We start from the raw sequence: 14,979 nt of genomic DNA, 5'->3' as shown, positions 1-14,979 counted from the left end.
TCTTGATACATGTGGTATGTTATTCCTGTCTCCCAAAAAATAAGCCTCTGTATATTGAATATGTAGAAATGTGCACATGATATTTGAGTTGAAATAATGAGACAAAATTTTGGAAATTAACTATGCACATTCACATTTTCCACTCTCATTTTCTTTCAAGTGTCCAACCTGGACCAGTTCACCTGTCTCTTGCAGTACAGGTACTCACATGCATCCCAGCATAGATCAATTATATTTTAACATCTAAGAAATTTACTTGGTTATCTGCCATAGCCGTAAAGGTGTAGGAACTGAAGATAAGATTTGGACATCTGATGTTGTTTTCTACCAGCTATGTTTGCCTCAGCATAGGTGGCACCTTTCTTAGGAAACATACATTGTGACGCTTGTTCTGTGCTTACGCAAGAACACTGCAAATTCTTGTCAGTTAAGCCTATTTGTGTCTTTTTATTTGTATTTTTTTTTCTAACAGAAAATGATGTTGATTAGTTCATGCTGTTTATTCAGTAAGTTTTGAACAGCAATACGGGAACTGTTCTGCTGTCACTTGGAGAAATTCATACTAGTAAACCAAGTGCTGTGGAACTGTCTTACTACAGAAAGCAACACCTTCTATTTAGAAGGTTTTTGAAGCATTTTGAAGATAAAATACTTTTAGGAAAAAAATTAAAACATCCCCAGAGATTTTTGTATTTGCTTATTAGCGTTTTTGCAAATCATTGTGTAAATGAAAGAGTATACAATTGAACTGACCATTTATAGGGTATTTTTCCTGCTAATTCTGATTACTTCATATGTTGCTGTCACAGTGAATGACTAATTGATAAGGAATTTCCGAGGAGACTTGCAGCGAACAGATTACTTGTGATCTCAGACTCAAATTTCACATTTGTTAAGACAGAAACAGCTCTCTGAGAAACTCTAGTTTCACTACAGGTGTGCATCACAGCTACTTGCTGTAAAATGCAGTCATTGAAATGTATTTTAAAACCTGATAAATCATTAATTACATTAGCTGTTTTTCTTCTGTTAAAGGAAGCTTTTCCCTACTTTTGCAGAGCTGCAGGTTGTATGCCACAAAACACTTACGAGTGTTACTGAGAGCAAATGTAGAGTTCTTCAGCAACTGGGGGATTGAGTTACTGGTGACCCAGTTACATGATAAAAATAAAACTATTTCTTCTGAGGCGCTTGATATTCTAGATGAGGCATGTGAAGACAAGGTGAGCATCTTTTCTCTTTTCAACCTCTTTTTGGTACAGTACCCCATAAGCTGTTCCCCACCCCTTTCCTCAGTAGCAAAAGTATGCAAGAAGCTACTGATGGTTTCCTTTCTTGATTGTCATTGATGGACTTCATGATAGTTTGTAGAACTATTGCTGAAAATGCTTGAACTATGTATACTTGAAAATGTAGAACTATTGCTGAAAACCCTTGCTGAAAATGCTGCAGTATTAATGACAAGAAAATACAGATTTCTGGATTATGCCTAATTTAAAATATTAATTCAGACTAATTCAGCTGGTTTGATACATATTTAATGACAAAAGGTGCAGTACCTGAAGCAGATAGTATGAGGAGGAGGTTGGAGCTATTTGATACTTCCTTTTGTAAAAAACATCTTGCTGCTTTGCTGGCAGATCATTGTAATTGTAGTTTTCAGAATTATGTAATGCTCTGATACTCCTTATGCATTTTTAATTATTTTAGGCCAATCTTCATGCCCTTATCCAAATGAAACCAGCTCTTTCTCATCTTGGAGACAAGGGTTTGCTTCTACTTCTAAGGTAAATGTTGAGTATGCTCTTTGACTTTACATTGTGGAAACAAGTAAGTGTTTTTTATTAAAATTATGTGATTTTACTGAAGTATTAACTGTCTGATGTTACTTTGCAGATTTCTGTCCATCCCAAAGGGGTTTTCATACCTAAATGAAAGAGGTTATGTAACAAAACAAATGGAAAAGTGGCAAAAGGTAATGCTAAGGATAAAAAGTGTGCTTGATAATAGGAGGAATAGTGTGAATATGCAGGTTAAGGTCAGAGATTCTTTAAAATACTGTATTGCTAATGCCCATGTATTTATTGCTTCAGTGACTTAATGATTTTGCTGAAGAAGGTTGACAGGGACTTGCAGTTCCAAAGCTCCTTTGGACATGCGTGCTTTTAATTTATCCAGGCTTTTTATATAATTTGGATATTTCAGCAAAAATTTTCAGAAAGAAATATTTCAGGAGTTTAGCGACTTTCTAAATGATTGTTGTGTTAAGGTCGTACCTAGAGAAGTATGTAAAGAAATACTACTCTTCAAGATACCTGTTATCTCTGGTTATTGCTAAAGTTAAATTTAGAGCTCATGAAGACAGAATTAGCTTATGCTGTTAGGAAGTGAATAAGAACTCAAGACCATTAAGAAAAATGTATCATTGCCATTAATAGAATAAAACTCTCCATGCATTATTTTGTTTTCACAGTTGACTATAAGTGCTTGGTCTCATTCCTGCTGGCAATTTTTTTACTAGTTTGTAAGCTAGCGCTTTTGTAGGAATACTGAAGTGCATGATGGTCTGCTGGGATTCTTCAGCTTAAAGTCAGTTGTGAAGTATTTCCTTCTTTACTTCGTTTAACAAATTGACGAAAATAGTCATGGTATGAATTGTCAACTCTGCAAACTCATTGTATGTATGAAGAGCAGTAATTTGGATGAGCCCCACCTTCAGATCATAAAAAAATTCAGCCTTCCTTAAGGAGGACTTCAATTATTCCTTCCTTATAAGTTACCATACTATAAAAAAGATAAGCCACTAAATGTATTGTGTCAACCTGTGTCTTCTTTTAGGAATATAACTTAAAGTATGTTGAATTGATCGAAGAGCAGCTAAATGAAGCACTTACAACATACCGCAAACCTGTTGATGGTGATAACTATGTTCGTCGGAGCAACCAAAGGTAAATTTTGGAAAATGTGTCTTCGGGCATAAGCTGGTGGGACTGATTGAGAGAGCTTTAAACTGGGTGGATAGGGTACAGCAAGAGGGTTGCAGTAGGTAAGCCAAGGGTTGATATAACATCACTTGAGGATGGGAAAGCCTAATGGGAACATTTACACTGCTCCTGGGAGCACGGATAGCTCAGGCGCATATCTGAAATGCTTGTACACTAGTGCATGCTGTATAAGAAACAAATAGGATAAAGTGGAAGTGTTGGTCAGTTTGTGGAGCTATGATACCATTGGCGAAACTTGATGGAATGAGTCCCATAGTTGGAGTACTGGGGTGGAGGGCTACAGGCTGTTCAGGAAGGACTGGCAGGGCAGGCAAGGTGGAGGTGGAGGTGTTGCCCTGTGTGTAAGGGAAAGGTTTGACTGTACAGTGCTTAGAGTTATGTGATGTGTTTGAGAGCATCTAGGTGAGGATTAGGGGATGGAAAACAAAGGAGGTATTGTAGTGGGTGTCTACTACTGATTGTTCAGCCAGGATGTTAGCACTTTTGAATTACTCCATAGGCATTTAGGAGAAATTTCTGATAGTGATTTGTGGAGCTTCAGAGGGAAAAGAAATTGTGTTATCTCTGTAAGTGAGGTCAGGCTTCACAGGAAAATTATAGGGTTGTGGTTCATGTATTCAGGGAGAAAACATGAAGGGCCAAAGCTCAGTTGGAATTAAAATTTGGCCAGTATTGTGTCAGATAAGAAGGGGTTTAAATATGTTAATAGAAAGAGGAGGTCTGAATAAAACATTGTATCAATACTTGTTAAAGATGGTCGCCTGATAAATAGGGATGAAATAAAAGTGGAGGCAGTCAATGCTTTTTTGCCTCAGTCTTTAATAACATTGATCGATCTTGGGCTGCCTGGTCCTCTGAGTCAGAGGATCACAAGTATGGGAACAGACACTTTCCGTTTGTGCACACTGAAATTGTAAGGGACCAGCTGCATACATATCAATAGGATCTAGCAGATATTATGGCAAGACCCTTCTTGATCATCTGTCAAAGGTCTTGGAAGTTGGGGGAGATCCCTGCTGCCTGGAGGCTAGCCAGTGTTACTCCAATTTACAAGAAGGGCATAAGGGAAGAACCAGGAAACTACAGACCTGTTACTCTAACCTCAGTTGCTGGAAGAATTATGAAGATCACGCTAGGTAATTTTGAAAGGCATTTAAAGAACAAGGCAATCATCAAGCGCAGTCAGCACAGGTTCACAAAGGGAGATTAATTTGATATTCTTGTATAATAAGGTCATCCACCTAGTGGATGAAGGGAAAGCCAGTAGATGTAGTTTTTCTGTATTTTAGTAAGGCTTTTTATATTGTCCCTCACAGGATTCTGCTGGGCAAATTGTCTGACTATGGGAGGAGTGGGTTCACAGTGTACTGGACAAAGAACTGGCTGAAAGCCAGAGCTTAAATGGTTATAGTAAATAGGGCTACATCAGACTTGTGGCCAGTCACCAGCTGTGTTTCTCAGGGCTCAAATGTAGGGGCAGTTCTGTTCAATATATTTATCAGTGATGTGGATGCAGGAGTCAGATGCAATCCATTATCAAGTTTGCTGAAGATACCAGATGTAGAAGTGCTGTTCACCTTCTTGAAGGACAGGAGGCCTTGCAGGGGGGATCTAGATAGATTGAAGCATTGGACAGCCATTAGTACGGTGAAATTTAGCAAATCCAAAAGATTCTGCACCTAGGACTGAGTAATGCAAGGCACAAGAATAGACTGAAAGAGGACTGACTGAAGAGCAGCCCTGAAGGAAGGGTTGTGCTCAGCAGCAGGCTCTGTGTGAGTCAGCAACGTTCCCCAAGAGGACAGACTGTCCTGGGGTGCATCAGACACAGCATCAACAGCTGGTCAGCAGAGGTGATTCTGCTGCTCTATTCAGCATTGGTGCAGCCTTACTTGGAGCACTGTGGGCAGTGCTGGGACCCACCATTTAAGAAGGATGTGAAGGTCCTTGAACGTGTCCAGAGGTGGCAACAGTGCTGGTGGCAGGGCTGGAAGGAAATGTCTTGTGAGTAGTGGCACAGGCCTCTGGTCATGCCTGGTTTGGAGGGAAGGAGATTGAGGGGTGACCTCCTTGATCTCTTACAGCTTCCTGAGGAGGGGAAGTGGAGAGGGAGGTGCTGAGCCCTGCTCCCTGGTACCCAGTGACAGAACACATGGGAGTGGTTCAAAACTGCACCAGGAGAGGTTTAAACTGCACATCAGGAGACGTTTCTTTATCAAGAGGGTGGTCAAACTCCAGAAACGGGCTTCCTAAAGGGTACACTGCAGTGTAATTTATTTTAAAATAAAATGTTGGAATTCCTGGAAAAGCATCTGATTTCTTCCTTCCAGATTACAGCGACCGCACGTCTACCTGCCAGTTCACCTTTATGGCCAACTGGTGCACCATAAAACAGGCTGCCATTTATTGGAGTCTCAGGTGAGGATAATAACTATTTATAACATTAATGACTTTAAAGAGTACTGTAACCTATTTAGAATGTTTTAAAAAAGATGTCATTTAGACAGTCATTGTAAAATAATTTAAGAATGTCTTAAATTATGTGGGGCCAAAAAGTTGCGAAGACAGTCTTTGACATCTAGTCTCATGTAGAATTTCTCCCTGAAACTGAAATACCAGAGAAATACCTTGCAACATTTTCCTTAAAATGGCTAGCAAAATCTTAGAATAAACATATTTTCAGCCAGTGTGTGGGTGAATTGTATTCTAACAAGTAAAACTGTGCCTATCCTTTTATGCATACAGAAATGAAAATGAGAATCAAAAGAATGTAACTCTGACAGGTTGATATAAGAACAGTCCAGTAACAAAGGTATAACACAAACCACTACTGCTGCCACCAATAATGATAATGATAAGGAAAATAACAAGGGGAGAGAATACAACCACTCACCACCCACTGACCGATACCCAGCCCGACCCAAGCAGAGATCTAGCCCTTCCGGGTAACTGCCCCCAGCTTATACACCCGGCATGACGTGCTGTAGTATGGAATACCCCTTTAGATAGTTTGGGTCAGGTGTTTGTCTCTGCTTACTCTAAGCTTCCCCTCCTCCCTGGCAGAGCATGAGACTCAGAAAGTCCTTGGTCAGAGTAAACATTACTGAGCAACAACTAGAAGCATCGGTTTTATCAGTGTTGTTCCCAGGCTGAAAGTCAAAAACACAGCACTGCACCAGCTACTAAGAAGGAGAAAAATCACTGATACTGCTGAACCCAGGGCATCTGCATTAAGTTAATTTAGTCTTTATAAAGATAACAGATTAAGCAATCAGTGGTGACATTAAAATTTTCTACTTGCATTACCCTTACTGTCAATTTATGCTTATTATTCCAGAACTGTACATTTTAGGGTGCATACTTTAAATTAGTGCTTTACCTTTTATTAAAAATGCAAGAGAACCTGTTTGACTGAGGTCTTGCTTTCGTTTTCAACTGATGTTTTTTTTCTTCTGTTTTTTCTCCTTCAGAGTATTGTTACAGATCTGAGTTACACTGTTCGTTCCCCAATGCTGGACAAGTGGGAAGGAATTAAGCAGCTGAAAGCAGCCCTTTGGGCTTTGGTTAGTAACAGATTTACAAACTTCTTGCAATTGTTTGAGTTTTGTCATGACTCTCTCATAAAATCATTAATTAGGGCTTTTGTCATAAAATGTGTGATTTTTTTTTTTTTATTTTTTTCCAAGTTGGTGCTCTCTATACCGTGACTGAACTTTTAGTTGAAAATGGTTTACTGCACCTTTTGTTCCGGTTTTCAGTATTCATGTTTTTTGGTTGGTTGGTTGGGTTTTTTTTTTACTTTTTTAACAAGTAAAAAAGATGTAGCAACGATATTAGTATGGAACCAGTAGTTCCAAATTGCTGTCGTCTGATTTTAATGTATGTACTGTGGTGGTCCAAAATTCAGTGTTTCTGAAAGAGCTGTCTGCCACTGATGCATGTGAATATATACAGCCGTTACACTTGGTGCTCAGGACAGGCAAAAACCTATTGTCTGTGTCTATCCAAGCTACACTTCTAAATTTGCTTTGCACTGTCAACTGTTCATCTGCGTCTTTCCTGTCTTCCCCAAAGTTTATTTTGGCACATTTGCCAACGTGGCTGTTGTAGGTATGTAATAAAATGTAAGTGTAAGTGGGATGTAAAATGAGTAAACCAAGATCATACTGCTATTTATAGTAGAATTGGTAAAATGAGGAATACATAGTAGTTAATAGTGTGATGAGCCCTTTTTTTGAATTTGAAGGACTAGGAAATGCCAAAAATGTTGCTCAGATCTCTAATTGCTTTAAGAAGATAGAGCTTGAAACTATACCATCAACAAAGAAAAATGCCAAAAGCTTTATACTGGTAGTACTGCAGATCATGTCAAAATCAAACCTTACTTGACAAACTTTTATTCCAGGGCAATATTGGATCATCAAATTGGGGTCTTAACTTGCTTCAAGAGGAGAATGTAATTCCTGATATAATGGCACTTGCCCAACATTGTGAAGTTCTCTCTGTTAGAGGGTATGTGTATCTGATTTATACATAAAATTTTCAGATGGCAATTGCCATAGGTTTTCAAATAATCCTACCTAATTATTATGAATACAGTTTTGCACTTGCTTTGAAATAAGATATTGAACATTGATAACAGAGTATCAGTTATGAAGTTCTATAGGAGGTCTGAAAGAACATGCAGTAAACAAATGAAACTCGTGAAAAAATATATTGCTTTTTAAAAAAATTAAGTATTCCTTATATCTCTGTAGGAATCAATTTATTATTCCAGCATTTTTATTCAATAACTTTTTTGAATCTTTAAAAGGATGAATAGATGGTATTTTGCCTAATATTGCATTAGTGTTTGTCCTTTTGCCTAATATTGCATTAGTGTTTGTCCTTTATTTAAAAAATAAAAATAGGTACTTCATGTAATCAGGCTCTTGTAATAATGAATTTTTATTTTTGAATAGTGCATTGTTCTCAGATATTTGATATGAAGATACTCAGCTTCAATTGAATTACAAACAAAAATGAACAAAAAGCTGCTTGGTACTTTTGTGAAGTTTCTGCGGAATTGTTTTGAAACTGTTTCAAAGAGAGCAAGTTTAGTTAAATTAGATACTATTATTGTTGCTTTCCCCCCCCCTCCCCCCCCCCCTCCTGTGTATACATTAAATACAGAACCTGTGTCTACGTGCTTGGTCTAATAGCCAAAACTAAACAAGGATGTGACATTTTGAAGCATCACAACTGGGATGCAGTGAGACACAGTCGTAGACAGCCTTGGCCAGTGGTCCCTGATGATATGGAGCAGCTCTGCAATGAACTTTCTTCTATACCCAGCACTCTTAGCTTGAACTCTGAGTCCACTAGTTCTAGGCACAACAGTGAAAGCGAATCTGCCCCTTCAAGTAAGTAACAACAAAACAAAGAGACAACAACAAAAGAAAAAACCCACCACGAAACAGCATTTTGGTGTTCTACTAACACTTTGGCATGGTGAGATTCAGACAAATAGTACAAAGTTGTTATTGCAAGGAGAATGCAAGCAAGGGGAGGGAATTTTATGTCATTCAGAGAGATCTACACAAGTGAGCAGGGAGTCTTAGGTTTACATTTGATACAGAAGTAAGAAATTCTAACATAGGCTAAGTTATGTCCAGTCATGACAGCTTACTGTAATACTCTGCAGAAATCTCCATGCTTTTGTGAAAAGTTTACTTGGTTGTCCTCAAAGGAATATTCTATAATATAAATGCATACATTCTCTGTGTGTATGCATACACACAGAATATTAGTGTATTTAAACTCTTGCGTATTTTGAGCATCTAATGCAATTTAATTTTGCTATGGATATTTGGAATTTAAACCATATTTAGATATCATGAAGGAAGCACATTGACTGTAATCCTAGTAGCTGGATATTTGCACTGAAATAAGGTACTGTGGCTTTTCTTTTGAAGCAGTGAGGTCTTCAGCTCAGGTACTCCTTAACATTTGTGCTTTACACTGAGTTAACAAAATGTTAAATTAAAATTGTAGTAAGTCGGTCTCCCACTGTTGGTTTTGTAGAATTATTGCTTACTTTTTTGCAGCGTAGTTGCAAAGACATGTCCACTTCTAGTGACAAAGTCTCATATAATTTCAGGTATGTTCATCATGGAGGATGACCGTTTTGGTAGTACTTCCACTAGCACGTTCTTCCTAGATATTACTGAAGATGCAGAACAAATATTTTATGACAGACCTGGACCTTCAAAGGACAAAGACCGTAGTCCCTTTCCTTTTTTTTCTTCTAGTAGGCTTGTGAAAAACCGCATTCTAAACTCTCTTACTCTCCCTAATAAAAAACACAGAAGTAGCAGTGATCCAAAAGCAGGAAAGCTGGCATCATCTGACAGTAAATCAGTCCTGAGGCGAAATCGTACAGTAACAGAACCTTCTGGTAGCATAGAGTTTCCTGCTGGGGAAGAATTAAACCCTGTTTTCAGAGTTCCTAAAATCCAGACTTTACGATTAGAAACTTCTTTTGTTGGAAGTAAGCATATGGAAGATACTGATAGTACCCCAAGTATTGGAGAAAATGATCTGAAGCTGCCAAAAGGTCTTGGAAATGAAATTCACCGTGAAAACACAAGCAGAGAAAAGCTAATAGGAGATGGTACTACGCAAACACATTTCAAGAGTCGTAGCTTAAGTTTTAATACAGATACCACAACAAGTGGTATAAGTTCAATGAGCTCTAGCCCTTCAAGAGAGACTGTAGGTGTGGACACTACAAATGTAGATACTGACTGTGGAAGTTTGAGTACTGTGGTAAGCACAAAAACAGTTAAACCAAGTCTCTGTTCAACACCACAGTCTAACCACCTGCCTCTCTCAAAGTCCAACTCTGTATCTCTGGTGCCACCAGGCTCTTCTCATACACTTCCTCGAAGAGCCCAGTCTCTTAAAGCTCCTTCTCTTGCTACAATAAAAAGTCTTGCTGACTATAATTTTAGCTACACAAGTTCTCGAGATGCCTTTGGCTATGCTACACTAAAACGCTTACAACAGCAGCGGATGCATCCTTCACTGTCTCACTCAGAAGCCCTGGCATCTCCAGCAAAGGATGTGCTGTTTACTGACACTATTACTATGAAGTCTGGCAGCCTGGATTCTCGACTAACCCCAAGTCGGTAAGAGATTATAATGTGCTCCTTACTTCAGAGGTGTAAGGGCAATTAAATGGGAAAACTGTCTTTCTAGTACCTTGTTGGTTTTTTTTTTCCAACTTCACCTAAAAGTGACAGTTGTTGCAGGATGATTCATTGGAAGCAGTATCAATACTAGGAGAATAATAGAATGAGAATTCTCAACTCTGTAAGTGCCGTTAGAGAAGCTCAGCTTTCACAGCTGTGCTCAGCCCTTTCAGTGCTGTTAATGGGACAGTGTTTCCTTCTGTTAGATTGGCTTCCTGTTTAATTTTTTAATATCTAAATGCACTCACACTGCTAACATTACTGAAGTTGCAGTCACACAAAATAGCTTTGACTACACTGCATGAGCCATATTGCAGGAGAAAATTCTCTCAATGCCATTCAGTGAGGTTTCAGGACACGGCCTCCTGCCAGCATGCTATATGTGTGTTCACTGTGATGCTGAGGCAAGTGATGAGATACTGGTACCACTGACAGGAATGTCAGTTTGGCTTCTTAGCTATAACAAAGCAAAGGTTTTACTCATGGCGTTTATTTTTAGATGGCAGTGTCACCTCTTTATTTTTGAGTAATATTAGATGTTCTGAAGACTAATTGGAGAGTTACATAAGCTACCTAGCTCATGACATTGACACTGTTCCCAGCAGCTGCAGTCAGTGCTTAACAGCTTTCTCTTTAAAACTCTTCTACCAGATTTTTCCTTTCAGATTATCTTTCAGCTGATGCATTGAATTTTCACATTGCTATTGAGAAGGAAAAGATACTTTATATCTCAGTTCTTAGCTAAACATCCTCTCAGGTGAGAGAAGGGGGAGAAGCTATCAGTACATAAGTCGTCTGCTTACTGCACAGAACAGCAAGTCCCTGAACTGCGCTCCACATATCCAGCTGAGTGTATATGAGTGCCTGTTTATTGCTATGCATTTTTGTCCTGGTTAAGAGCAACATTCCTTTGTTGATGTTTTCACATGATTCTGCATAGATGTCATAAAAGATAAGTATTTTTCCCTTGGGTCAATTAGAACTAGACTGTGCTGATTAAATTAAGGATGATTCAGTAGTTAAGCTGCATTATCTGGAAATCAGAAGTGCCTTTTCTGCTTTTGTCACTGGCTTCCTGTGCTAATGCAGGAACAAATTGGTGTCATTTCAGTGGTAGTACAGGTTCTGTTGCGGTTGTAGTAATGTTGTACCATTCCTTGCAGTCATGCCTTTGATATGCAAAGCAGTCTTCCTGCAGTGGGCTTTCATCCTGAGACTGCATGCAATGTAATACTAACAGTATTCCTGGTGTTCAGCTGTTCGTGGTCTCTTATCATTGGGTAGGCTCAGAGATTTGAGCTGACCAGTTTTAATATTGAACTGAAACAGCTGTTGTGCTCGTATCTCAGAGAAGAAAAAATTGCAGAGATGCATATTACAAGAGATTGTCCAATTGTGTTGGTAATTTAGCTAATTGATTGGCAAGACTATGATATAGCTAGTACCTGTGTTGCATGTACTGGTTACAGCTGCATGTCTGCACTGAATAATTGTGGTTCTTTTAATTTCAGAGTATGTTACTACTTCCAGAGAAATGTTGTCCCTCTCTGCTGTTAAAGTAATAAATTGGAAGGAAATATTATGTCCTTTTTTCTCTGCCAAGCCTATTTTTGTGTCAGTCTTCAGAAAATTTCTTTGATTCATACTTCATTGAGAAAATTATTTGTCATAGCAGGTAGCAGATGTAAATTGGGTTTTTTTATTATGTTTCTAGTTGTTCTTTGCATAATTTATTTTGTGAGGCTAAATTTCCCACCTTTGTCTTTAAAGACCAACTAAAATTTTGATGTGTGTGTCGTGAATCCTGATTGTGGCTGTCACCATCTGCTGACATGCTTTCATAAAAACTTACCAGTGTTTATCGCTACTAATGATATATCTGATAACTTTTCCAGGAAAAGCAGGGACAAATTTTAGGATTAATGGTTCTGTCTTTAATTTTATGCTGAGAGTAATTGTAGAATGTTTTATTATGAAATAACTAATGTAATTGGTAATTTTAGGGGTAATTTTAGTATCATAGACCCTTAAGATCCTCAAGTCCAACCATAAATCTAATACTGCCAAGTCTATTGCTAAACAATGTCCCTAAGTAAACATCTACATGTCATTTAAATACCTCCAGGGGTGGTGACTCCACCACTTCCTTGGGCAGCCTGTTCCAATGCTTGACAACCCTTTCTATGGAGAAATTTTTCCTAATGCCTAATCTAAGCCTTCCCTGATCCAACTTGAAGCCATTTCCTCCTGTCCTTTTGAAGCATGGCTTGATTTTTATAGTAAAGTCCACTTCTTCTGTCATTAGCATTGGTCAGAATTGCTTAGTAGTGAGAAAACTATTGAGATATCCTATAACTTGTGTTCTGTGCATTCTTATTGCATAATCTCTTGAACATTACATGGTCAAACCTTGATAATGTAACTTTTATCTCAGTATGAATCAGTTAACCTCTTAGGGATAAGAATACATTTTAATTGCCCATCTAAACCAAAAGGTAATAGAAAATTATTTCTAAAGAAGACTATTTCTAAAGCGGAAAGTCAAGAAATTAAATGCTTATTGTACTTTAGCTCCCAGTGTATAATAATTTACAGTAAAATAATTAAAATCTACTGTTCCTGAGGTGTGTCTCTTTACTAGGAAGCTTTAACCCAGTGCATATAGACCATCGACATAGGTTGATTGGAAGAAAACATTTACTGGGTTTATCTTTAACAAAAAGTGAAATGACAGATGGCCCAATGAGAAATTTCCATCATCAGGACTCTGATCAGCACTGAGGACTCCAGCCTCCTTTCTCCCATCCTGTTTTTTTTTGTTCCTTGTCACAGTCAACTCTGCTCACTGTGCAGGTTCAGGTTTGTCCCCTGCACATTCACCTTGAGCCAGTTCTTCCTCCATGAGTGGGTGACCTAATGGGTGGCAGCTTTGAGTACAGGAAAAAAGTTCCTTGCTTGCATTGCTAGTTCTGTAGCAAGCGCAAACTTTGCATTTGCAGGATGTGCCTGCTCAGCTCAGAGTTTCTGAGTATCCAGGGGAGATAGACTCAGTGTACAGGTACATTTCAGAATATGGCAGTTAGCAGTTTCAATATTTACTGACTCTGTCTGGGCTGTAAATCTTTGAAGCCTAGGAAGCTGGAGAAGATTTGTGGTTTCGCAGCCACAACATCGCAAAAGTTTCATCTTGCTATTTTGCAAGTCCTTCTAGGACTTTAGAAGAAAAAGTACTTGTCCGAGGAACTGGCAAACTATGCAATACAGTACAAGACAGAAAAAAGCAATGAGCCTGTAGTTGTAATTTGTCAAAGTAACAGGCTCTGGGTTCTGCAGTGGGAAGGTGAGAATAGTCATAGTGTCAGCAGTCCTTCTAACTTTTAATATGCCAGAATGAGAAATGTACCTGGATTGTGAGTTGTTATTTCAATGTTGCAGGTTCATGAAAGCTTTAAGTTATGCTTCATTAGATAAAGAAGATCTGTTAAGTCCTATTAACCAAAACACACTTCAGCGTTCCTCTTCTGTTCGCTCGATGGTTTCTAATGCTACATATGGTAGCTCTGATGATTACATTGGCCTTGCTCTCCCAGTGGATATCAATGAAATATTTCAGGTATGTATGTGATAATTTACTGGGGTTATTTGCACTTTCATACTGAAAGGTAGTCAACTGTTGCATTTTCATCAGAATAGATTAGATCTAGAGAAATGGGGAAAAATGGATGTGGTACTTCCAAGGAATGCATTTTGGAGAACAAGAGTTTCTAACTCAGTTTATTGAAAATTGTTGGCTTTGTATTGGGCAGATAACACAGACAGGGTTGAAGAGTGTTAAACAATGGTAGCATAAATAATGTCAGAAGATCTTTAGTTGACATCGGCTTTTGTACTAAAATCTGCATAGTCTGTGGACATTTGTTAGCACCTCTTTAGCCAACTAATTGAAACATTTATTGGTCAATGGTGATATGCATTATCCCACAGTAAACTTCCTGCTACCATTAGTTTGATGTGTACATATGTAGTCATAGCAGTAAATTATATTGTCTTTACTTAACCTCATATATATATATATATGCATATATTTAGGTTAAACCAGATTATTTTAAATGTCTTACCAATTGCCACCTTTCTGCATGGTTAAAATGCATTCCCATCTCAAATTGATGCATCACAGGGTTTAATATACTGTTACTTAATTATCAAAAGCAGAGCGTTGTCTATTGCAAAGGTAAATCAGTGGGCTTCCTTGTCTTTAGTTTACTTAGTCTTTGTCTTTCAAACCCAAGTAGTTTCTTAGTAACCTCAAAATTTAGTAAAACTAGAGCAAAGTCAAGATTGGCCATCATACCTGCTTATATTCTCCTTTGATGAAATAACTACTTTTTCTTTCTCCTTTGCTGCCTTTTTGGCATATTTACATTCTCTCTGAAGTCTTTTTGTAGAGTTATGTCTTGACAATACTACATCTTATTGACAACATTTTAGATGTCCTGTGTGGTTTTGCACTGCTCTCCTGATACCTCCAGTGGTGTAGAGTGATCATGGACAGATCATTAGTATCCACTTCTGGGTCACAGGTTTCCTTGCAGCCTGTCACCACTGTTTTAACATTTACTATTTGTAAGCCTTGCTTAATAAATGTTCATTCACAAATGTATGTTTTTCTCATTGGCTTTCCTTTAGTACTCATGAGCCCATTCTTAATTTCTCTGATCGGATCTTTTTCCTGAAGTAAGAGA

General features: G+C 38.2%; 1 protein-coding gene across 2 annotated transcripts in view; it reads left to right on the top strand.

Annotated features, from left to right (window-relative positions):
- RICTOR (RPTOR independent companion of MTOR complex 2) overlaps positions 1 to 14,979 on the top strand; it is a 78,901-nt gene that overhangs the window by 56,991 nt on the left and 6,931 nt on the right. For both annotated transcript variants that reach the window (XM_062615419.1, XM_062615420.1), the window contains 10 exons: positions 1,059 to 1,223; positions 1,711 to 1,787; positions 1,897 to 1,975; positions 2,839 to 2,948; positions 5,336 to 5,423; positions 6,476 to 6,568; positions 7,411 to 7,517; positions 8,178 to 8,407; positions 9,145 to 10,174; positions 13,673 to 13,850. In XM_062615419.1, the coding sequence (XP_062471403.1) occupies positions 1,059 to 1,223; positions 1,711 to 1,787; positions 1,897 to 1,975; positions 2,839 to 2,948; positions 5,336 to 5,423; positions 6,476 to 6,568; positions 7,411 to 7,517; positions 8,178 to 8,407; positions 9,145 to 10,174; positions 13,673 to 13,850 (2,157 nt within the window). The remainder of the gene's footprint in view (positions 1 to 1,058; positions 1,224 to 1,710; positions 1,788 to 1,896; positions 1,976 to 2,838; positions 2,949 to 5,335; positions 5,424 to 6,475; positions 6,569 to 7,410; positions 7,518 to 8,177; positions 8,408 to 9,144; positions 10,175 to 13,672; positions 13,851 to 14,979) is intronic.

Source organism: Pezoporus occidentalis, unplaced genomic scaffold (genome assembly GCF_034315485.1).
Source record: "Pezoporus occidentalis ecotype Australia unplaced genomic scaffold, CSIRO_AGI_Poc_V1 ctg181, whole genome shotgun sequence".
NCBI lineage: Eukaryota > Metazoa > Chordata > Aves > Psittaciformes > Psittacidae > Pezoporus > Pezoporus occidentalis.
The sequence above is the reverse complement of the archived record's forward strand: the minus strand, read 5'-3'. Positions and strand labels throughout refer to the sequence as shown.